This window comes from Gallinula chloropus (genome assembly GCF_964237585.1).
Source record: "Gallinula chloropus genome assembly, chromosome: Z".
Classification (NCBI taxonomy): domain Eukaryota; kingdom Metazoa; phylum Chordata; class Aves; order Gruiformes; family Rallidae; genus Gallinula; species Gallinula chloropus.
In genome coordinates this window covers 6,938,344-6,962,223 of record NC_140089.1, presented here as the reverse complement: position 1 = coordinate 6,962,223, position 23,880 = coordinate 6,938,344, and the positions used below count along the sequence as shown (strand labels likewise).

The 23,880-nt window shown below is 38.3% G+C and overlaps 1 protein-coding gene across 1 annotated transcript in view; it reads right to left on the bottom strand.

Annotated features, from left to right (window-relative positions):
* The window catches only part of EDIL3 (EGF like repeats and discoidin domains 3), a gene marked incomplete at both ends in the record, with an annotated part of 273,859 nt that overhangs the window by 123,255 nt on the left and 126,724 nt on the right, over positions 1 to 23,880 (bottom strand). Inside the window, one exon of the mRNA XM_084278226.1 lies at positions 13,110 to 13,238. Within this exon, the coding sequence (XP_084134352.1) occupies positions 13,110 to 13,238 (129 nt within the window). The remainder of the gene's footprint in view (positions 1 to 13,109; positions 13,239 to 23,880) is intronic.

The following is a 23,880-nucleotide window of genomic DNA, read 5'->3' as shown; positions in this document are numbered from 1 at the left end:
TAACAAGCTTTTGAAAAATCATTTTCACTGTTGTTGAGAAAAAAAAATCTTATTAAAAAAGTGAATCAACTTGTGAATCATTTTTTATTGCAAGCAATGTTCCAAAAATCTCAACTTCACAAGTAAACTTAACTTATTCAGCATTAGACAACAACCTCTAAATGGATTATTTGTTACAGTAGCGTAGGTGGGCTCATGGCAAGAAGTCCAATTATTTTCAAAGCAAGTTTGAACCCAGATCAGTAAATTAGCATATTTCACATATCCTGAAATAATTATATTGTTTCAAAATGCAGCTGTTTATGCATTTCGGGATACAGTGAGTGTAGGGATATAGCTTTTTCGCATGAGTAAAGTTGTGGCATGAGTTCTGAAAAATGTTATTAGACCAAAAAATCCTGGAGGATATGATGATGGGTGTTCTAAAATGACTAAACCAGATGGTTATATCTGTCCATGTGTCTGATATACATGAAGTGAAATGTTTTCCTTTATGGCCAATCTATATACATCTCATTTAAGCTCTCATAAAAAGTTGTCCGTGGGACTTCAGTGCACTTATATTGCAGAAGCGCAAATAAAAGTGCTGTGTAAAGGTCATTTTTACTCTTTGCCAATACCTTTGAAATTCATACTCCTAGCTGCTCATAAATATATGCATGCTTTATGGCTTATGAATCTTATTGTGAGATTTAGTCACAGAAATAATCTAGCACTATAATAGATCTTTTGGCTCAGTCCTCAAACCTCTCTTTCCCCTCAGGTGGCTGTGGAGTGCCCCATTTCATTACATTTAACATAAATGGACACATATTAGGTTAAAATCACATTTATAAATCACTTAAGAGTTACAGAGGGATAATAAATGAATGTATGACTTAATACACGATTAACCAAATGTCTGTCAGTCAGTATAGTAAATCACTATGTTCATTATAGCCAAAGGTATATCCTTAGTCCTGTAAGAACTGTACATTTGCTTATAGTATATGTACACAAGCATAAAAGCAAGAGTAAAGACCTGGGGAACAATTTGCTCAGTCTCACTTCAGACCCTGGGAAGGTGATGAAGAAAGCCCAGAAAGACAACTGTGTCCCGGGCTGCATTGAAAGCAGCATGGCCAAGAAGTCAAGGAAGGTGATTCTGCCCCACTACTCTGCTCTGGTGACACCTCCCCTGCAGTACTGCATCCCACTCTGGGGTTCCCAGTACAGGAAGGACATGGAGCTATTGGAGCGTGTCCAGAGGAGGCCACAAAGATGATCAGAGGGCTGGACCACATCTCCTGTGCAGACAGGCTGAGAGAGTTGGGGTTGTTCAGCCTGGAGAAGAGAAGGCTCCAGAGACACCTTATTGCAGCCTTCCATTCCCTAAAAGAGCTACAGGAAAGCTTGAGAGGGACTGCGTATCAGGGAGTGTAGTGATAGGATGAGGGGTAATGGTCTTAAACTAAAGGAAGGGATATTTAGATTAGATTAGATATTAGGAAGAAGTCCTTGCCTGTGAGGATGGAGAGGACCTGGCACAGAGTGCCCAGAGAAGCTGTGGTTGCCCCTGGATCCCTGTCAGGGTTCAAGGCCAGGATGGACGGGGCTTTGAACAACCTGGTCTAGAGGAGTGCCCACGGAGGGGGTGGTAATGGAAACAGATGGGCTTTGAGATCCCTTTCAACACAAACCATTCTGACAACATTAAAAAAATTAAAGAAAACACTGCAGAAAAACAAATTAATCTTTTGGTGTCAGACATTAGCAAGTCATAGGAAAAGGAAGATAAACAAGATCTACTCATTGTTTTATCACAGAATCACAGAGTACTTTGGGTTGGAAGCAATCCCAAAGACCATCTAGTTCCAACCGCCCTGACATGTACTTGACGAAAACCAGAGGCACACGCAGATTATGTCTCCACTTATAAGTAGTGTGGTTTAACAAAATTATGATTGTAGATTGAACTGATTAGTGCTGAGGGCACAATGTCTTCCTGTCCCTACTCTGGGATGCTTTATATATACAAGTTCTAGCCTGCCTGGGTGGACAGAATGACCATTTAGCCATTGGAAAGTTCTATGTGAATTCCTAGTGTGCATGTGAGGAATTTTAGATTACCAGACTATTTTCTTTCATATTATTTTCATCTCAAAAAGACACAGTTCTTGTGCTCTGAGACTTCTGTAACATGAGGCAAAGCATAGTACGTGGAAATGATCAAGAGACTTTCCTTAAAAAATACAGTCCTATTTCAAACTGTAACACTCATTCAGATGCCTTACAGACATAATTGTATGATATTTAACACATCAGAACAAATGCAAGCTAGAAGAATATCCTGGGTATCTGTATGCAAATGTGATAGCACCGTGAGTTTTGCTTGAGATATATTACGAATACAAATGGAATACATTTGTAATGCAGATTGATACACACTGTTAGACTATTATCTTATTATACTGAGCTTCAAGTCCAAGTCCCTTTTTTTCAAGTTTTATACAAACAGATAATGAGTCTGATCCTTCTCTTCCTCTCTATACAGCTTGCTTACAGATAAACCCACTAATCTCAAAAGTGTATCCACATGAATAAATACCACTTATAATTTCAAAAGAGTAGGTAGAATGCTGAACATACTTCTCAATCTTCCTTCTAAAAAGTTTTTGGCTTCTTCAGACTGTTCATTTTAGTCTGTAGTATAAAACCAGCACCTGATGATTACATCTTTTTCTTTATTTATTTTTTAGAAAAATTGCCATGTGAATTGTTCAAGTTCCAAACATCTAAATCAGTCACATAATTCTCAACTAGTTCAATGCACAATGGGAATACTAGTATTCTATATAGTAACATAGAACTGCACAGCCCTGTGCCAGCATGAGCTCCTAATACAAATAGAGTATTTAATTCCACATCCTTGACGCACCTACACACACAGATGGTTGAGCACAGTAGTTCTTATGGCAGCGAAAGAATAATAATAATAATAAAAAAGAAAAATATCTAAATTACAAAGCTCATCTTTTTTTTTCTAACAGCTGTTTCCTACACAGATGGATCAGGCCGTGCCACTGTGTGACAAAATTCTAAATTGTAAGTTTTGTCTCACTGAACAATGAGATTTCATTTCAAGATTTCATTTATCTTCATTATCTTTCTCTCAGAAATGTGCTGTTATTTCTGTAATGAATCTGTGAGCACAACAAAGACTGAAAACAATCCTTTCTTTAAAGCTGTGGTATGGCTGAATTCATCCTAAACCATCACAATGGCTGAAATTGTCTTTAACATTTCCCTTGTCTACCTGTGTGGGCATAAAAAGCAGCGAGAAGTAATGGAGATGACACGCTTTGATCACTTCCAGTTTTCAGGTGCTCCTTCTTTAACCATCCATCATTCTATTGTCATTCATCAGTTGTTCTCTTGTGTGGGATTGAATGCATCACCAGCAAGTCTGCAGATGACACCACGCTGAGTGGTGTAGCCGACTCACTTCAGGGACAGGATGTCACCCAGATGGGCCTTCACAGTCTGGAAAAGTGGGCCCATGTAAATCTCATGAAGTTCAACAAGGCCAAGTGCAAGGTTTTGCACCTGGATTGGGGCAATCCTCAATACCAGTATAGACTGGAGGATGCATGGATAGAGAGCAGCCCTGCAGAGAAAGATCTGGGACTACCAGAGGATTAAAAACTGGTTATAAGCCAGCAATACGATAGTAACCCAGAGCACTAACTGTATTCTGCACTACATAAAAAGAAAGGTGTCCATCAGGTCAAGGGAGGTGATTGTCACCCTCCACTCTCTCAAGATCCCACTTGATGCATCCAGATTGTGACAACTGCACATAAATAACTGAAAAACTGATGTCCACTTATCTCTTATGCAGGCATTCTGAATGGAGATCCACAAGGTTGATAGAAGAAGCAGGAAAAGCAGACAAAGAAGGGAGTCTTATGGCAGCAGGATGGCCCTGTTTTGGCTTCAGAGTGTGGAATAAATGGATAGACAGTTTCTACACAGAATCTTGAAGGCCATGGTGCCCAGAGTGAGAACTTTTGCTTATTTATCTGTGAAATTAGTATTAAAGTTGCCCCCCTAAATATGTTAAAGAGCTAAAAGAAGCACATGCAAAACATACTATAGCACTTGAATCTCCACCCAAATCATGTTTAATGGCACCCCTGGGATGGGACAGTTCAGGTTGGGGTATAAAGGGTACTGAGGTGGTACCTCTGGGGTGGTACCAAGAGACTGAAGACCCAGAAGAGGCAGTCTATGGGCTGTGCTCCTTGTCTTCCACCCAAGACAGAGATGCCTTCTTGGTAAGCATTGCAAGTTCACCTTTTTGTGAAGAATACCCAGGAGAGAGCAATTTGCTGGCATTATAATTATATATTAGCGCTATTGCAGGGAGTGCATTAATCAACAACAGTTCTGGACTCTTTGTGTCTGCTGCCTTAATAAACTTTCTTTTTCAGCTCTATGAAATGGTCTCAGTGGAAGTCCTCTGGGGGCTCTGACAGGCAAACAGTAAATCTGATATGTGGCTACACACGTAATTCTTTAGACATTAACTGTTGACCAAATCTGGGACTAAGTCCAGACCAAGCTGCACCTGGACTCCTCTCTGAGAAGGGGTTTGGAAAGCAAGGGGGTCCCTCCTGAGACTGATGACTCAATGGGAGACCCTCCACCAGCCGTACATCAGATTCACACCCTGTATGTGAGACACACCTCTGGGGTCCCCAGTGCAATGAAGGCATGGCTCTGTTAGAGGGAATCCTTCTCCACAGGAAGGTACAAGAACAGTCAGAGGGCTGGAGTACCTGTGCACAAAGCCTGAGAGTTGAGGCTGTTCAGCCTGGAGATGAGAAGGTTCTGGGGAGACCTTAGAGTAGGCACTTAATATATGAAGGGGGATTACAAATTGGAGAGGGGCCCATAGGGAGAGGACAAGGGATGACAGTTTTAAACTGAAAGATGGTGAAGTTATACAGATATTAGGAGGAACTTTTTTTTGTGATGAACATGGTGTGGGATACACTGCCCAGAACAGTCATGAATGCCCTGTCCCTAGAAATGTCAATTCAGATTGGATAAACCTGGTCCAGTGAAGGAACACCCCCATGGCAGGGGGGTTGAACTATGTGATTTTTGAAGGCCCATTTCAACACAAACCATTCCACACATTCAACGATAATAGCTCTGTATTGATGTAATACTAGGGTTAACACACTGTCTTAACTTCTTGATGTGTTTTATTGAAAAGAAGTTGTGTAAGTTTTGGGAACTTTGGAAAGAGCCCAATGTTATAAGTCACTTAGCACCTCATGGCTGTGTTAAAGAAACTCCTGTTCAAAGCATTAATAAATTAGCTTATTACTGTACAGAAAGCCAGGATATTGCTCTCGATAACAAGCATTATTTTCCTAGAATCATAGAATGGTTAGGGATTTTCACAGAATCAGAGAATTGAGGGGACCTTAAAGATCACCAAGCTCCAACCCAGGGAAACCTCTCACTAGCTCCAGGGAAACCTCTCACTAGACCTCTCACCAACCAACCTGGCCTTGAACACTGCCAGGAATGGGGCAGCCACCACCTTCCTGAGTAACCTGTTTCAGTGCCTCACCACCCTCTTAGTTTTTTGACTGTTATAAAGATGGACTCGTATAAAGAGATGGAAAACAGGGTCATCCACAAAATACACTGCTTGTCAAACTGGCAAATGTGAAGGTAAAAGTTTACAATAAAAGAAACCAGTTAGGATCAGAAAGGCTACCTAAAGGACCACACTAATAAACAAGATGAATTTAGGTTTTCCAGTCACCCATTCCATTTAAAGTCTGTTTTCCTCTACAGAGCCTTTCTGTGCCAAGGCCTTGTTAAGGCAAAATTGAGAGCATTCCCATGGAGAAGTTTGAAGACTGAACAAAAAGAAAATGGACAATCATCACACTTCTGAAAAGCTGCCCAAACCAGAATAGTGAACTTGGGAAATTAAATACAGAAAGTAAAGCGGTAAGTGATGCCTATTTTCTTAACTCAGGTTCTGAAAAGAGAAGGGAAGAATGGCCTTTATATATTGCAAAATGACCTTTTCAAGTGAAGGAAACCATTCTATACCACTTTTTAAACAGAAATGAAATTAACATGTACTTCTTGGTAACTATGAAAGGGTAGCTGAAAAAAAATGAGAACACAAAGGACTAAAATGACATCGACATCCTAAACAATACATTTTGTTTCTTTCAATGCATACTCTTGTAGAAAACTGCAAATATTTATATAGTAGATACTGCATGGAAGAATGCAGTATTAAGTAATAAAAAATAAGCATAACACATCAAGAGATACTGGATTCCTTATTGCTGCTCTTTACCAAGAAGACTTGCTAGCAATGCAAACTCAAGTTTGTATGATGAATGCATCATTATGCCTTTGCCTGAAATATCCTATCTGCTTAAGAACAAGATATTATATGTAAGAAATATAAACTCCAAACTCTGGTATGGTAGCTTAAGGAAAAACAAATATGCCAGTGAAAGTAGGAGTGGAAGAGACCAGATGAATCATAGTTTCCAGTTCCCTATCTGTTACTAGAGAACCTTTTTTAAGTCCTGAAGGCACTCATTATTTTCTTGCAACATTTATCTGTTACAAAATGTGTGTAACACCACGATCCATGTATTTTTCCACATTCTTGTTCCACAAAGCCATGTAACACCATCTACATGCTGCAGTCTAGTTATTGAAGACTTAAAAGGGAATCTTTGTGGGCTTTTTTGTAACTGTTTTCGTGCAGCATTTGAAAGACTCTGCAATTATTTTTGTGTAAAGTGTTTAGAAATATAGTTATTCTGAGGAAAACCACTTAAAAGCCATATTATAATATTTACATTGTAAAAGAAAGAATGTGTTATGTTGAAGTGAGATAACTTATTGAATTTAAAGAGATAATTTCTAATTCACTATTTATCACTAATTCAAATATAAAGGGGAACTTGTATGTGCAAAATCTCTTGCTATATATGTTATCTTTAAATGCAGAACACAGAAAAAATTAGACAAAAAAACCCACCCCAGCAATTCATATACTCTCGGAACAATAATTTCTTTGCACAGTAAAATAATACTAATCCTTAAGAAAGACAGTAATTAGAGGCAGAGAGATTTAGACTTCTATAAAAGATGTTTATAATGGCTATTGACAACCTAAGTGACTTTTATACCAAAGAAACACACATCTTCTTAAAAGTACCATCTATTATATAGTTCAGTCAGTGTATAGGTCATAACAAATCCACCCCTCTGTTCAATATCCCCATAAAACCCAAAAGCAATCGGGAAGATCTATTTCCTCCCACTATGACATCTTATGAAAGAAACTCTGGCATCAAAGAAGGTAGCTTAATAAAAGCTTCAGTTCAACATCCTGATCTGGTTAAAACAGGAAAAACCTAAAAGAAACTTCCAACAAAATGCTGCATAAAGAATACAGAAAGTACTGTAAGGATCTTCTACCAAATAAATGGTACAGCTTTGTCTTCAGTATAGCTCTCTGCTGCAGTAAAATGCACCACAAAAGAAAAAAGATTTTGAGAAAGCCACTGAGAAACTTTTTAAAAGTTCATGAAAATCTCTTGTGGGAATCAGAAAAGGAAAACATTTCAACTGTTTGCATAGGAAAAATAAGGAGTAACACAAATCCATGCAAAACAGTGTCATAGAAAAGCAGCTTTTGAGTGCCTTTCATTTTAGTCTTATAATATACCAAGAAATAAATATTAAAACATGCTGAAAGATAAATGGTTTCAAATTTAAAAGGGATTTTGTTTTCTTTCACTAGACAGGTGAAACTCCATGTATCACAAAATCGTTAATGTCAGTAATTCAACAACAAAAACAAGAACAACCCCCCCCCCCCCCAAACTATTGGAAATGAGTGTGAATGAGAAAAATAAACAGTGTGGTATAAGCAAATGATAACAAGAGTGGAGCTGAAATTATACTTCCTATCTGGGAACCGTAACTGATCAGACATGAGAATAGTTTTCAGACTTCAGCTTAACAATGTTAAGACCTATAAATTCCCGAAGACATACTTATACATGTAACTTACTACTGATATACTACATAGATTATTGCTACTCCATTACATAACTTATTGCTAATATAATTTGTTAAAAATATGCATATAACTAATTTCAATGAAAATTACATCACCCCCACCCCCCAAAAATAATAAAAACAAAGGAACACCTGGGGTAGGTTTAGAACTGCCCAAACAGATATTTCTGCCCAAAGGAGACACTGTTGTCCATTGTAAGTGTTTATCAGCAGAAGCATGGGATGAACTGTTATGGTGCAACTGTATGTATCCTACTACATTAAGTTTGTCCACTCAGCTAGAGGAAAAGCTGATTTGGAACAAACTGTACCTGTGTGAGACAAGAGATGGTTTCAGTCTACAAAACAAGACAGCTGTGTGAAAAACACCTGTGAAGAATGGTTTCTGGAGTGCTCTACTACCAAACTGCAGCCAGGAAAGGTTGAGGTAGAGCTCTCAATCATTGTGATGCAAAAAATCCATGTCATGGGATGTTCTACAGCTTAGTCACATTTATTTCTTCCTAGCAGCTGGAAAATTTATCAGGATTTAAATTTTGTGGGTGAGCTGACACTGTAGGTTCTGCATCACATCAACTGGCCAGAAATGCATGGCCAATGGCCTTTCCAGTTTCAGCCCCATATGGAAAAAACACTGCCCTATGGGTAGTTCGGATGATGCCTCAACATGCTATCAAAATGTAGGCTGATGCTCTGGCACATGGTCCACATCTGTGCAGCTTCCCAATACATTAATGTCCCAGATATGCATACCACAGACCATCTATAGTGGGGAGGTGACAAGATCTCCATCCAAACGCTGGGATTATTACATTATTAGTTATGACTGACAGTGTTAACAATCTTCAGAATACAAAACCATATCCAAATCAAGCCTTTAAATCTGAAGACTTTATTGTTTCAAACTTGATTTTTCTAGTTGGATCTCTGTGCCATCTCAGTTAGCTGAGTTGCATCTAGTGCCTTAGTTTCCTGTTTTTTTTTCAGCAGGCAGTCTCTATCCGATTATCAGAATAACGCATACTGGCTCTGTATCTCAATGTTATGGATTTTTTTGTGTGTGTGTTGTTTTGGGGTTTTTTATTTTAGTGGAAAGAATGTCCATTTCAATCTTCTGACATTTCCATGGATTTTGACTTGTTCCACAGAACTGTTTTTCTAGGTGACAGTATAATCCCCCTATAAGTACATGAAGGCTAACAATTATCTGAACAGTGCCTATTTGTCCAGCCTTTTCACCTGTCACATGGAGAGTGATTAGTGAGGCTGGTAATGGTGTAACAACAGATGCTGGCTCATGAACAGCAGTAGGTCTTTTTCAATAAAAGCCGAAAAGATCTCAGAAGATTGACTATCTTGAAATCCATGGTTAAAGAAAAGGCAATTGTAACGCACCCAATGATTACATGCTTCTTTGTGGTGAATGACAGGGGCATGTATTTACAAACCTCTCAGTCAAAGTGACCCTGAAGGAACCAAATTATTTGCTTCTCTTACGAATGAGCATCACTGCCACAGAGTATGCCTTAGCCTTCTTGGGCATGAATTGTATGCTGTTTTCCAGGAATTTAAGTGGTTTCAGTTACTGTCTGGGAGATCTGCTTTCTCAGTGGAGTATGGCTGTAGGAAGAGTTGCCTTGCCTCAAGGTAAACTCCTCTCTCCTTGTCACTAGACACCGTCAACAGCACAGCTGAGAGCCAGGTTGCAGTACGTTAACAGCGCAACAAATTGCAACCCATACAGGGGTTTGGAAGAATCTTCATACCAAGCAGGTAAGTAAACACAGAGGATTGTTGAAGAACATATTGTTCTTGGGTATTGCCACAAAAATCTGCCCAGGTTTCTACCTGAGGTATGCTTTATTATTCAAACATTTGTTCGTTTATGAGCCCTAAAATGGGAAACTTTTTCCTGTTCTTTTTCCACCAGGGAATCAGCATCTTTTCAGACAACCATTGCCAATTACTATCAGTTTTTCAATAAATCTAGAATATACAATCAGTGAAATTGCTAACGATCTATTTTATAATTTACATATTAATTATTTACATGGGTAAAAGTTCAAGGAATATCAAAAATATTGGCAGGATGTTTGTTGATGCGAATGACAGAATACCAGCTTTGTGACTGTTATCTCAACTACAAAATCAATCACCTAGCTTAACTGATTTGGCAACAGAATGTTAGACATAAAGAAATCCAAGATAAAATCTTGCACAAGAGAAGCATAATGTGCTTTTTAGAAATGTTAACAGTTTAGATTAAGATATGTGTCTTGCAATGAGGTCATTTTAATTTACCTTTTTATGATGGAACCACTTTGACAGACTTCTTACTTGATTTACAGTGAGTTCAGAATTGAATTGCTAAACTTTATGAAGCAGAGGAATTTGTATCAAAGGAACCTTGTGAATTGAGCTAAAGGGATATGATATAAAAGAGTTATATTAACTCCACCACTTGAAGTCCCATACTTCTTCCTGATTGCAGAGACCTCCACTGCTTCTCATAGCTGGCATCCTTAGAGACCTTCTGAACACCTATATATTGTACATGATTTATTATCACGTCTTAAATCAGATTATCTGAAAAGGACTGAGTATCATTCTCCCCCAAAGTGTAACTGTTCATATAAACTTGTCTTATATCAAATCACTTTAGCTTCCTTTGTGGGCTCTGTATCTGAATTGCCTCTGTGAGAGCTCTACTTTATTCTGAGGCTGATATACATATACTTTACTGATTATCAGGATCATTAGCTGTTACATAACAGAATATTTTTGAAGGGTATGGGGAACCCAGCAAACAACTGCAATCCATCACTCCATAATGCACTACTGTGTGCATTTTTTTCATGAATTAGGTAACAAGAGATGATATTTTCCAGGCAGCACGTTAGGCATTCATTCTGCTAGATGAAAATTTGTGGTGTTATTAATTTCATTGCTTTCTTAATAAAGGTCACCTATTTGACATTTAATAGAAGGAGAAGTGTTGTGCATCACATGCTAACTACAAAGCAGTCTCATGATGGACTGTGCCTGAGAATGTGAGGTTGTTTTCACATGAGCTACTCCATATGACTGGATATCAATGGCACACAGAAACAGTCTCCCTGTACCCTCAACTACAGCAGCCATGGGGTACAGCTTCCCCTCTTTACACTCGCCAATGACTTTTGTTTCACTTATCAGGTGGCAGACACATGAAAGTTCAAGGAACAGGGTTGGGATAATCTTGCCTGTTGTCCTGGTTTTGAGATTGGTTTAAAGGCTGGCCATGGCTATCCATTGCCATGAGGATTACATGATTAACTCAGTCCCCTCTCTTTACTGACTGCTCTATCAAAATAACCATCAATGCACAAGAGAGTCCATATGACTGATGCTGGCCATCAGCTCTGGCCATGCCCAGAACCAGGGCTAGATGGAACAGATCCCAAAGGAATGGATAATACCCAACATGTTCCCAGTGGAAGAGGTAGACACATAATTTAACTAGATTAGGTTAGTGGGACTGCCTACGTCACCTACATAATTAACTGACAGAGTGTGGCCAAAGTTAATGAAATTGACTATCCATATTCAGGTCTTAGGAGACACTCTTCATTGAGTATCTAAGGGCCATAATGAAAATAAGTAGTTATTTGAGCTGGACTGTATTGGTTCCTGACAATTCAAATTATAGACAAGTATCTAAATGGAGCACTTAATTAAGGTAGACTGGATTCAGTGCTTATTCATTCTGATTTGAATGAGTGGATTTATCTTTTATGTGCAAATAGAACTGGACTCTTGACTGTTTGTTTGGGTTTTTAACCTTCTAACTGGGTAGCAGTTAGCTTCCAAATGCATCAATAACATGAGATTTTTAAGAACCATGCTGTACTTTATTACAGAAAATAAAATACAAATTTGGCACATGAGTTCCTCCTTAGGCAAGCACTTGTTCTAAATGATTTTTACATCTGAAAAAAACCCCTTCTAAGTGCCAATGAGATAATGTGCATTACCTGGTCTAGTGGAGGGTATCCCTGCCCATGGCAGAGGGTTGGAACTAGATAATCTTTAAAGTCTCTTCCCACCCGAACCATTCTAGGATTCTCTGATTCTCTGAATATGTTTATAGGTGAAACACAATCTGATAAGTCACTTGCAGGTGGACATGCATACTTCTGACTAATTGCTTTTGATCACGCAGATCTTCTGATGACATTAAGTGGAGAAACATGAATCTGTAATTTTCAGTATGACCACAAAAAATATAGCATCTATTTTCTTAATATTTTTGTTGGTGAAGTGTAGGTCTTACAATACAACCCCTCCACCATGAGATATTCTTGAAAGCTGAAGATTATTTTTTTTCCATATAGCTACATGTCAGTTCTGTAACTCCACACTCTGAGACTAGGATACAGACCTGCTGTTCCCAATCTGACCTGAAACTAGGAAAAACTTCACATAAATGATATTAATTAGAACAGTATTTTAAACAGGACTAGACTTGATTTAAGTCTGGATCTTCTACTCTTGAATGCAAGCATCATGATTCAAAACATTTCTTCATAATTCTGCATAGGTAAAGAAAGATCTAGAAGATGTATATTCACAAATTTCTTTTTAGTTATTCTTTCCACTGTCATCTAGCATCTGTGTAAAGAAACATAAAACCAAATCCAAGATAAGAAGAGATCCCTATTATTTCAAATATGCTTTCCCATTAAATCCATGAGAAATGTAGTTACCTTTCCTTACAATGCTCTAAAATATGTGTGGTAAATTATGCATTGTTCTATCTAGTACGCTGGAAGTAAGGTCATTTTCTGAAGGTAGTAGTATTATTCTGTAGTATTATATTGCTCATAACACAAAGGGCAAAGACTGATATACTTCAGAAAACCAGATCCCATATTAATCCTCAACATTGCAAGCAATAAAAAGGCTCCTATCTATAAATACAATAAAAGTTACCATGTGGAACTTACTGTGCTGGCAGTGAATCCCATTAAATCCCTCTGGACATTTACAAACATATCCTATGAATGTGTCGCCTCGGTACGCTTCACTAATTTCACATATCCCACCATTATGGCATGGATTAGGAAGGCAGGGTCCTGAGAGATGGGAGAAAAAAAAAGATAAATATATATATATACATGTGATATATATATACACACACATAATAGCAACCATAATAACTTCAGTCCTTTTTTATGCATTCATTAAAGAAATAAAATCTCTTATGTAGACCTTCATATTCCACTAAGCCACTCAAATGCACCCTTCACTTAGTTCAGATAACTTGCCAGAACAGATTTTTATGAACAAGAAAAAATATGAAGCATGCTACTACTCATTAATCACAACATTATTTTTTAATGTAAGAGAAGACAGGAGACAGAGAAGCTAAATCTTGCTCTCCTATTAAAGATAACAGGCATTCTAACTTTTATACCATGGAGGAAATACGTATTAATCAAACGGGCCTATCATGTACAGAGTGACACGTACAATATCCCTGAATAATCACTACATCCCAAGTTAGTAGTCTGCAGAGGTCTTTGCAGTGGCTTTGGGCAACTTTCAGAGTATGTGAATACTTGGGTCAGCAGATAGGAGCTACCAACATCAGGTATCCCCGCCATCATGCTTTTGAACCCAAGTCTACAGCTTATTCATTAACCAGCACATGTGAAAAAATTTTTTGTATCTTGTCATCTCACTAACAGTACCTGTAATACACCTCCTGACAGAAGAAATTTTAGCATTTTGATAATTTCTTTTTTCCCCCCTGATCTCGCTTTAAAGAACTGGTGGTCTTGCCTCCCTTGCAAGTTTGTGCGTGAGGAGATTTGTGAATTCAGTACAAAGTCTGGCATTTGCAAACATTACTGTATGCACAGAGGTGTTAATCTTGATTTATTGAAAAGCAGCCTCATAATTATTCACTCACTTAAGACTGCATTTAATAAAGAAAAAAAACCCACAAAAAAATAAAAGAACTTGCTGACAATCATCACTGGGTATTGAATGGTTTAAACTTGAAAGAGCTGCGACTTTAACGTTTCTGAGGGTCTGCCTATTAGTTTGTGTTTTCAATTACAAACCCAAGGCTTGACAGATGTTCACAGCAACAGCATCTATTCAGAATGTCACAGTGGTGAGAACTGAACTCTCTAAGAAAATATTAATTTGCAAAATATAAAAATTAACAGAATGACAAATATGTCAGAACACATTCCCCAGTTATAATTGCCTGGGTGGTTATAGCAATTTGAGAAACTATCCATGTACACATTTCTATTACAACTTATGTCACCAGCCTATTGCAGGACACAATCCTGCAGAAGCTACGCTTGTGTGCATCATTAAACATCGGACATATCTCTCTGAAACTAAGAAATAAAAGACATGAATATACAGCAGCTTGTTCTAAATGCAATTAGTAGGAAAAAAAGGGAAAAAATAATGAAAAGGTGACTGGCTGCTGCATTTTTTTGCTTTTCCCCAGACACATTCTGTAACAGCACACTACATGCTTAATTCCAGGCCACATATATCACTCCTTTAACAGGTATAGGGAGACTAATGGCTTTCAAGAATCACAGCTTTATGTTCATGTTACTTCTCCTTTGTAATATTTTGGGAAGATGCACGTTTGAGAGTTCGCACTTCTGGTCTCCCAGTGAATATGAGCTGTGTATTTTTTTTCAAGTTGCTATCATCATGCTGCAGTTTGGGAGTACCTGCAGGTAGCCTCACATGTTAATTATTCCTATGGAAGCGGATCTCCAATCTTCCAAGAACAATAAATCTTCTAATAATTACTTTCTCATTTTGCTTGCTGCTTTCTCCATATGGCTTGTTAAGCACATGTTCAGCACACTTTCATTGATTTTCTTTAGATTTTGCATTTTCTCAGATCAGTCCAAAGTACAAAGACGTAAATAGTCATTTGAGGTGCACTGTAATAAATATACTGGTGCATGCTGGTATTACTAATTGTAGTGTTCTACGATGCTTTCCTACTGAAAAAAAAAACCCATGAGAAACCAAACCATTTGGTGTTAGACATATAATAGCAGTATTTTAAATCTAAATGTTGAGTAATTTGTTATTGTCACTGGGTTTTTTTAATAAAAACTAGTAGTCCAAAAAATATTTTGAGAGCAATGAAACATCCTAATTAAATGCACTGAAACTAGCAAACAACAATCATCTAATTTTCACTAGTTAACATTCGTTTCCTAAAAAGGACATGGGTTAGATTCATCTAAAAGAATGAATGACTGAAACTAAAAAGCCTGTATCACTGTGGTGGGTTGAGGCCAGGTGCCCCAGGCTGCTCCATCCCTGCTCTCCTCAGCTGGGCAGGAGAGAGAAGAGGCATAATGAATGGCTCGTGGGTTGGGATAAGGACAGGGAGAGATCACTCACCAGTTACCATCACGGGTAAAAGAGACTTAATATGGAATAAAATCCATCTAATTTATTACCCAATCAAAACAGAATAGGATAATGAGAAATAAACCCAAATCACAAAACCCCTTCCACACCCCTCACATCTTTCTGGGCTCAACTCCATTCTTATTTCTCTCCCTCCTCCCCCAAGAAGCACAGGGGGATGGGGACAAGGGTTGTCGTCAGTCCATCACACATTGTCTCTGCTGCTCCTTCCTCCTCAAGGGAGGACTCCTCACACTCTCTCCCTGCTCCAGCGTAGGGGTCCCTCCCACAGCAGAAAGTTCTCCAAAGTGAGTCCTTCCCATGGGCTGCAGTTCTTCACCAACTGCCCCAGCACGGGTCCCTTCCACGGCGTGCAGACCTTCAGGACCAGACTGCTTCAGCCTGGTCCCCCATGGGATCACAAGTCCCCTCAGCAAAAGTGCTCCAGCTCCATGGGCTGCAGGTCCTGACAAGAACCTTCTCCAGCTTGAGCGTCCCATGTGGTAACAGAGACCTTGAGGTGCCTCCACCTACTCCAACATGAGTTCCTCCATGGGCTGCATGGGGACTGCCTGCCTCACCATCATCTTCTTCAGGGGCTGCAGGGAAATCTCCAGCACCTGGAGCACCTTCTCCCCTCCTTCTGCACTGACCTTGATGTCTGCAGAGTTGTTCTACTCCATAGCAAAGCTGAGAAAGCATGCGATAGATGAGTGGACAGTGAGGTGGGTTGAGAATTGGCTGTTGGACCGAGCCCTGAGGGTTGTGATTCTTGGAGCAGAATCTGACTGGAGGCCTGTTACTAGTGGTGATCCCCAGGGCTCAGTGCTGGGTCCAGTCCTGTTTAATATCTTCATTGACGACCTTGATGAGGGAATAGCATCCACCCTCAGCAAGTACGCCGATGATACAAAGCTGGGAGGAGTGGCTGACACGCAGGAACACTGCGCTGCCATCCAGAGAGACCTGGACAGGCTGGAGAGCTGGGCAGTTAGAAACCAGATGAAGTTCAACAAAAGCAAGTGTAAAGTCTTGCACCTGGGAAGGAACAACCATTTGTATCAGTCCAGGCTGGGGGATGACCTGCTGGAGAAGAGCTCAGTGGAGAAGGACCTGGGGGGCCTGGTAGATGAACAGGTGGGCCATGAGCCAGCAGTGTGCCCTGGTGGCTGAGAGCCAATGGACGCCTATCTGAGTGATATGTCCTAGGGAGCTGCTTTGGCAGGGGGGTTGGACCCGATGATCTCTGGAGGTCCCTTCCAACCCCTACAATTCTATGATTCTGTGATTCTATGATCATTCCTCTCGTTGGCTGCAATTGCTCCTCATGTTTGGGTTTTTTGGCTCTGTGAGACACAGGGGAAGCTTCTAGCAGCTTCCTGCAGAAGTCACCCCTGCAGCTACCCTTCCCATGCCCCCCCAACTGCTAAAACCTTTCTGTGCAAACTCAAAACTATCATCATACCTTGATTCTCCTAATTCTCTGGGAGCATACTCTGACTGCAAACAGCTTCAGGATATTTTAATTGCATGAATCTTCAAGCATACAATTCATCTTTTTTAACTGAGTCTACAGGTTCACTGATGCAAGTCATACCGATTTGAGTGTCTTGAAGGGTCTGGGCCCTAATCTTCCCATCGTTCCATTTAAACATCAAAAATGGAATTTAATATCTAGGCACTGCTGCCAGATAATGAGAGGTCCCAACTAACTTCCATAGGGATGTATAGGCTTTTAAATAACACTGTATTGAATGCCGGATAATTAATTCCTTGACAACCTGATTAATATTCTCAGTTACTCAGATCTATAGCAGCAAGTTCAGAAAACATCCTTCTTTAACAAAAAAATAAAAACCCAGACTTGTCAACTAATTTAAAAAAAAACAGTGGACTTCAGGGATTTAGGTTTTTAAATCAATAGCACTGTAATACTTTTGCAGGTAATCTTTAAGTGGCTTCCAACTCAAAGAGAACAACAACATTTGATCAATATTAATGAGCAGTGGAATTCAATGGTATGCTTTCCAGGCATTTTTATCCATGTTCTTATAAAATAATGTCAACAAGATTAATTGTGCACTCAAAGTAATAGATCTATTCACTTTGCTGCTCTTTTGAGTCCTTCTTTGTGTAGTTCTAGTGGTATTAGCCAACATAATAAGTAAAGTCCAAAATACATCATTCTGTTATTCAATTGAAATCACCATGTTGTTTTTGAAAAAAAAAAAAAAAAAAGTTACCCTAAGGTATAGCAGGTTCTAAACATTTTTAGATGCTCTTACTAAAATCTCTGAGACTTTACAGATGGACACATGAAACAAATGCATCCTCAGCAGAGATGCAAAGTGGTTCAAGGCAGAATGATGTTATCTGTTTTCTTCTTTTACAAGTACAGTCAACTAAGGCTTCATAAAAATAAAATTCATAAAACTGCAACATTGAAGTGGTAATTACATATTTTAGATAAACCGTAAGTTTGTCCAGTTAAGCTAGGAAAGCAAAGAAAACATCATTTCACCAATAGGAATGTAATTGTTTACAATGGTAATATATACAAAGAGTGAATTAGGCTGCTTAGGAAAACTATTACCTTCTAGGATATTCTAATTCTTTTGAAGTATAAGAGATGTCCAAATACCTTTCTATATTCTTCCCCGACAGTCAAGAGTACATTTATTTTTGAACATACCTATATCTTACTTTGAGCTCTTTTTTTTTCAGTCTTACATTTTTTAAGAACTCACCACAACTACCAAACAACAAAGAAAAGAAGCCTAGAAAGATTGAGAATTATAAAGCACATTACGTGTGTGTGAATATAATTACCTAAAATTGTGACTGTTCTCATTAAAATTATTTAGTTTTACTACAGACTGGATACATCTGCATGACCAAGATGCACAGCACATTGGGGAAGGATCTGTAGAGAAAGAGGGCAGATGCTGAGGACAGTGGAAATGGTGTCCTTCCTGAGAAGGCGGTGGTAGAGTTACTCCAGTGGTAAGCTGACTCTAACCTCTTTTAAGGCTTTTTATCCACTTTCAATTGTACCTGTACTTGTGAGACATGACACTAATTCCCCCTCACAACACCTGTCTGAAAGGGAAGCTGTGCAGGTAGGCGGTGACACAAGAGAACACAGTTTGTATTCAGGGGCATTATCAATACGTTTATGGATGTTCTGCCAGATACGTTTCTGATAAACCTTTACCTAGTACCCAAAAATGTGGCAAAGGCCAACTCTGAAGTACAATGGCAAGAGGTGGAGTTCTGTACCATTAGCTTAGCAAAATCTAAGAAATTAGAAAGTAGTTGAAATAGCAGCTGTAACATGAATGCAAACCAAACAACTCCCCCTCAATGACTGTTTCCCTTACCACTCCCCAGTTTAGTGATATTCATTAGCCATTTGTAAAACAAGACATTTCTCATGTTTCCACCAAGCAGCATAAACATTTCTTTGCCAAATACAGAATCTGCTGTTGCTTTGATGGGCAAGACATTCAAAAATACAATGCAGTTACAGGTGACGGTAGTTTAAACAGCAACTCTGCGTCAGCCACGTCTTCTCAAAGACTGATTCCTGGTGCTCAAAAAGTGTGCTTGCTGCTGTGCTAAAGCAGGAAGATGATAAAAAAAAATCAAAATCTATCATTTCTTGGCAAGACAAGATTAAATGAGGAATTTTAAAAATGTAAAAATTAAAAAAACCCAACATTCCAATGAAGTGACACATGCCAAATAATCACGTTAAGAAGCTAAAATTAAATGTAGTGCAACGTTTTGATAGTATCTACCCATCTTCTCTTCACACAGAAAAAACACAACTTTAATGAAAAATATTAAATTAGATAGGGACCTTGATATACATCAAGATGAAGATACTGTTAGCTACAAGATAATTGCTTCATTTATTTTGTGGACTATTACTGGAGTAGGACTAATAGATAATAATTCTCTCAAGATACTGTAAGCCCCAAAGCCCACTGAAACAAATATTGGGGTTATCATCAAACTAATAAAAGGTATAAAATGATTTTACATTATATTGCAAAAGAAAAATACTGTCTAGCTGCTTCCCTTCATACCACTAGCTTATTTTAAGTCCCTTTTGGCTCTTCATGAATGTCAGTCAAGTAGTATTTTTTCCCCTCTGGTAAGTTGAAATCTTCATCAGAGATCTCTCACACAGTTTTAACACCAGTAGTTTGAAGTCCTTCTTCTGCTTATGTTTTGATAATACATTATATTGTAGATGCTTCCTCTGCCAAAGCAAAAATCGTCAAAATAAGCTGTGACAGAGCTCACTTAGCAAGAGCTCTTACATTTTGAAACAAGTAAGTGTGAAAGAAGCCATATGACTTTTTCTTTTTCATCTTTATGGGAAGAGAAGAATTAATCTCCTTGCTGCTGGAGCTAGGAGAATGACACAAATTTCCCATAGTGAGTAAATTAAGGATTATCACACTGAATTAGGCTTGGTGTCCAGGTAATCCAAAACCCTATCCCTGTGGCTCATTAGTTCCTGCAACCTGAGAAGAAAGCTGAAGAAACCTGCAGTGGGGATAATTAAAAATCTGCAAAAAGTATCATATCAATATTTGAGATGAGCTTAATCTCTGAATCTTTATATTCGACATGCTTTTCTAAAGTGTTTTCTCCATAGAGTTGAAAATTATATTAATACCACCTATATATACACTCAATATTCAATTAAATGGATTTTTGAAAGGCGCACCCCTTCAAATGAGAGCTCACAGATTTCGAAGTTCAGCAGAGACAAATCCAAAATATAACATAACCCTATTCAAAAGTGACTGTCTTCCACAGAGACATGCCGACAAGCATTCAGATCCAGCGAGAATGTCCCTACAGGTTCTGACAAAAAAATATGCTTTACTGCACAAAAAGGGCAGGAATATAACAAGAGCTTGTGTGGGCCTCTGATCTTCCTCACATTTACTACTTTGCCTATTAATTTAGCATGATTGTGCAAGGTTTGCCTGACACGGAAGCTGGTTTTTGAAGCCCCCAGCTGTGTGTCTGTGTGGGAGTTGTGATACTTCAGAGACCATTGTAACAACTCGACAAAAATGATCCCGCATCTGATGAGCTCGGGGGATCATTAAATCGTTCCAGAATACATATGTCTCAGCCTGTCTGCCAGTTCAAGCATGCAAGTATGACATACCCATCCCAGCAGTGCGGCGTTCGGAGTTAGGCCTCACTCTAGTACACATACTTCAATCCTGTGCACCACCTTTGTGGTTAGGACTAAGCTTCTCCTCAAGTAACTTATAGATTTAACCTGTATTTATAAGAAACCCACCATTTCCCAAGAACAGTCTTGACATAGATGTCAAGAACAGCATGGTTGTTTACTATTTGAAACTACAGCTACCATCTCAGTTGCCTGCTTTGCAGTCCGTGGTTTTGAGGACATTTGAAGAGTATTCCCTGCTCTTCAAATGTGCTATCAGCCTTCTGCCAAAAGGGGCTGTAATCTTAAACATGGTTCCTTCTAGTTCACTTATTTGTTCTGCCACTAAAGTATGAAGCATCTCCAGTAATGAATTAATGAATGTGTCATAGTACATTACTTTTTCTTTCTTAACAATTTTCTTTCTTTTTCTTTTTTTGTCCCTGAAAAGTTATTCTGGTTCAAAATTTACATAAAAATCCAAACATTTTAGGGCCCAACTCCCATTATACAGGTGCATCATGACATGTCTTGAAGGCATGAAGCAAAAAAAAAACCAAAGGAATCTCTCAGTTTAGCTTAAATGCACAGAAGTGAACTTCGATGTACTTTGAAATACCTCATCTTTCACACCTTCCAATATGTAACAAGAAATTCTTGCTTACCCAGTAAATTTGTAAAACAAAGAGGAAAAAAAATAAACCCATACAAACTAAACCATAATAGATCCTACAGATCAATATATCTCATACGATTTCCTTTTGGAATTTGCCACTGTTGATTCTATTTTGCTGTTAGGTTACAAATGAATTTTGTAACAACATATGTATTATACCTACTTTCTCTTTTTTTTTTTTTTTTGTTATTTTAAGCTGAATAGAAAAGGCATTGCAGAACATCATCTACAGTTTACATGGAATATGAATAATATTAACTGATTGCTATATGTTATTCCATTTAATGCATGGAAGTAGTAAAAATAATTAGCAGTTACACACTCTTTTATCTCATTAACATTCTCAAAATGTCAGGGTTTTTTTTTTAAAATAGATCTGTTCAGCCTAGCTCATAAGTGAATTAGTACTGTATTAGATTCTATCTAACTATATATTCATTATAAACTAATGGCACTGATCCAGACTTAATTGCACTGTGATTAAATATTTATCTTGTTTTTAATGCAGCAAATGGAGCGTGCTGATTATAATGATCAAGGTGTCTCCATCTGGATGCAGCAAAAGCTAAGGTTCACCCCTTGAGTGCAAAATGCTGTAGGTCATTTCTGCACATTTCCCTCTAATTCAGTTCCATGGACTTCTGTTACAGGGAAGAAATTAAACTGATTGTCCAGCTACCTTCCAACCTTTTTTTTTTTTTTTTTTTAAGTAAATAGAATATTTTCTGACAAGAGGTAGTTTAAACTTGATGGCTATATGGAGCCTTTCCTTAATAGACAGTCTGAAACTTCTTGCTTAACCTTTCCATTGTCAGAGAATGACAGGCTATACCCAAGTTTGAGGCCTGGTTAGTGTAGAAGGCAATGTAGGGATAATACACATAGTGGGACCTCAAAATGCCCCAAATTCTCTCTTGTTTATTTCTCCTTCTTCTTCAGCTTCCAAGCTGAGAACTTTCTTTCCCCTTTTACAACGCTTATTTGCAGCCCTTTAAACCCTTTACCACCTACATATGTGCTTCTGAATAATGCCCACAGTATTCTTCCCCCACCACTTATCTAATTAATAAACCTACTCTAACAAATGTGAGACCTGCTCTGCACCTCTCCATGATCTTTTACAGGAGGGTTTTATCTTCCTAAATAATGCCTATTTTGTTCACAGAAAATCCAGGTTCAGGGTCTTTCCCTTTTCTTCCTCTAACTTTACACTCAGGTAGCAGCATTGTTGTGTTGATTGTTTTTTTTTTTTTCCCTAGATGGTGCTGTTCCTGTCACTGACTTCTCCCACTCTTGCTAACCCAAGTGTGGGGGCTTGGTTGCTACACCTCATTTTTTGGGTTTTACTTTGTAAAAAATTTATTTTCCAACTTAAGTTAGAAATATTTTTCCAAACTTCTTACTGAGTTGACTCTGGTTTACATCAAACATTAAAGCTTCTGCAAACACAGAAAATCTTGTATTTCGTAAAAATTTTGCTGGAGGACTACAAAGACTTGAAGAATCCTGTATGCTAAAATACCCAGAGAATTATTATAGATTGAGATGTTAGAAAGATTTAATTTAAAATTGCTGTTCTGACTACACTAATTTTTGCAGGTTCTACATTAAAGTAATTGCTCTGAACCCGTTCTCTATATACTTGAAACAAATCCATCTCTGTATTTACTGCATCGGTCTGCTGCTTAAGTAAAATGTACCCAGCAATAAGGAAATTACACAGAGTTTGGTCCCTAACGCAGAACATAATTTGGGATTTCTGTGCAACAGTGCTATTTTTATCATCATCATAATTCTTGTCATCATATATGAAAACGTCAGTTCTTATTGTTTCATCGCACTTCAAACTGCCAGTGATCAGGACTCTCATCCTTTTTAGCTGTGTTCCACTAGTAACTCGAAAATGGAAAAGAAAAAAAAAAAAACAACCCTGTGAAGATTATGTGAACCTTAATTATAACAGCAAATAGATTAAAATCCAGTTAGTCCTCTTGCTGAGCATTCCAGAGGGAACTAAAAAACTCAACAGCTGAAACTTATGCTATTCATATTTGTATGAGTCAGGTCCTAATTACTAGTGTCGCATTAACGACACAGAAACAGCAGAAGAGAATCTCAGAGGGTGGTTATCCTTAGGACATGAAATATTATTAAAAAGTGATGAAAGAGAATTACTAAATGCGATATATATATATTGTCCAAAAAGGCATAAAGTCGTCTGCAGCAGAAACCAAGGGAACTAGACAAGACTTACACTCCAGTCATTTATTTCCCTTAGGATGTAGGACAGAGGAAATACATCCTTTCCTCTTTGCATTTTTTCCATCTGTCATCAAAACGTCACGATTTCATGTACCCTACCCTAAATCCAGATCATGTCACAGCTCTCCAACTTTTACTCCCTCCTCTTAGCAGGATCATTGCTCCCCAT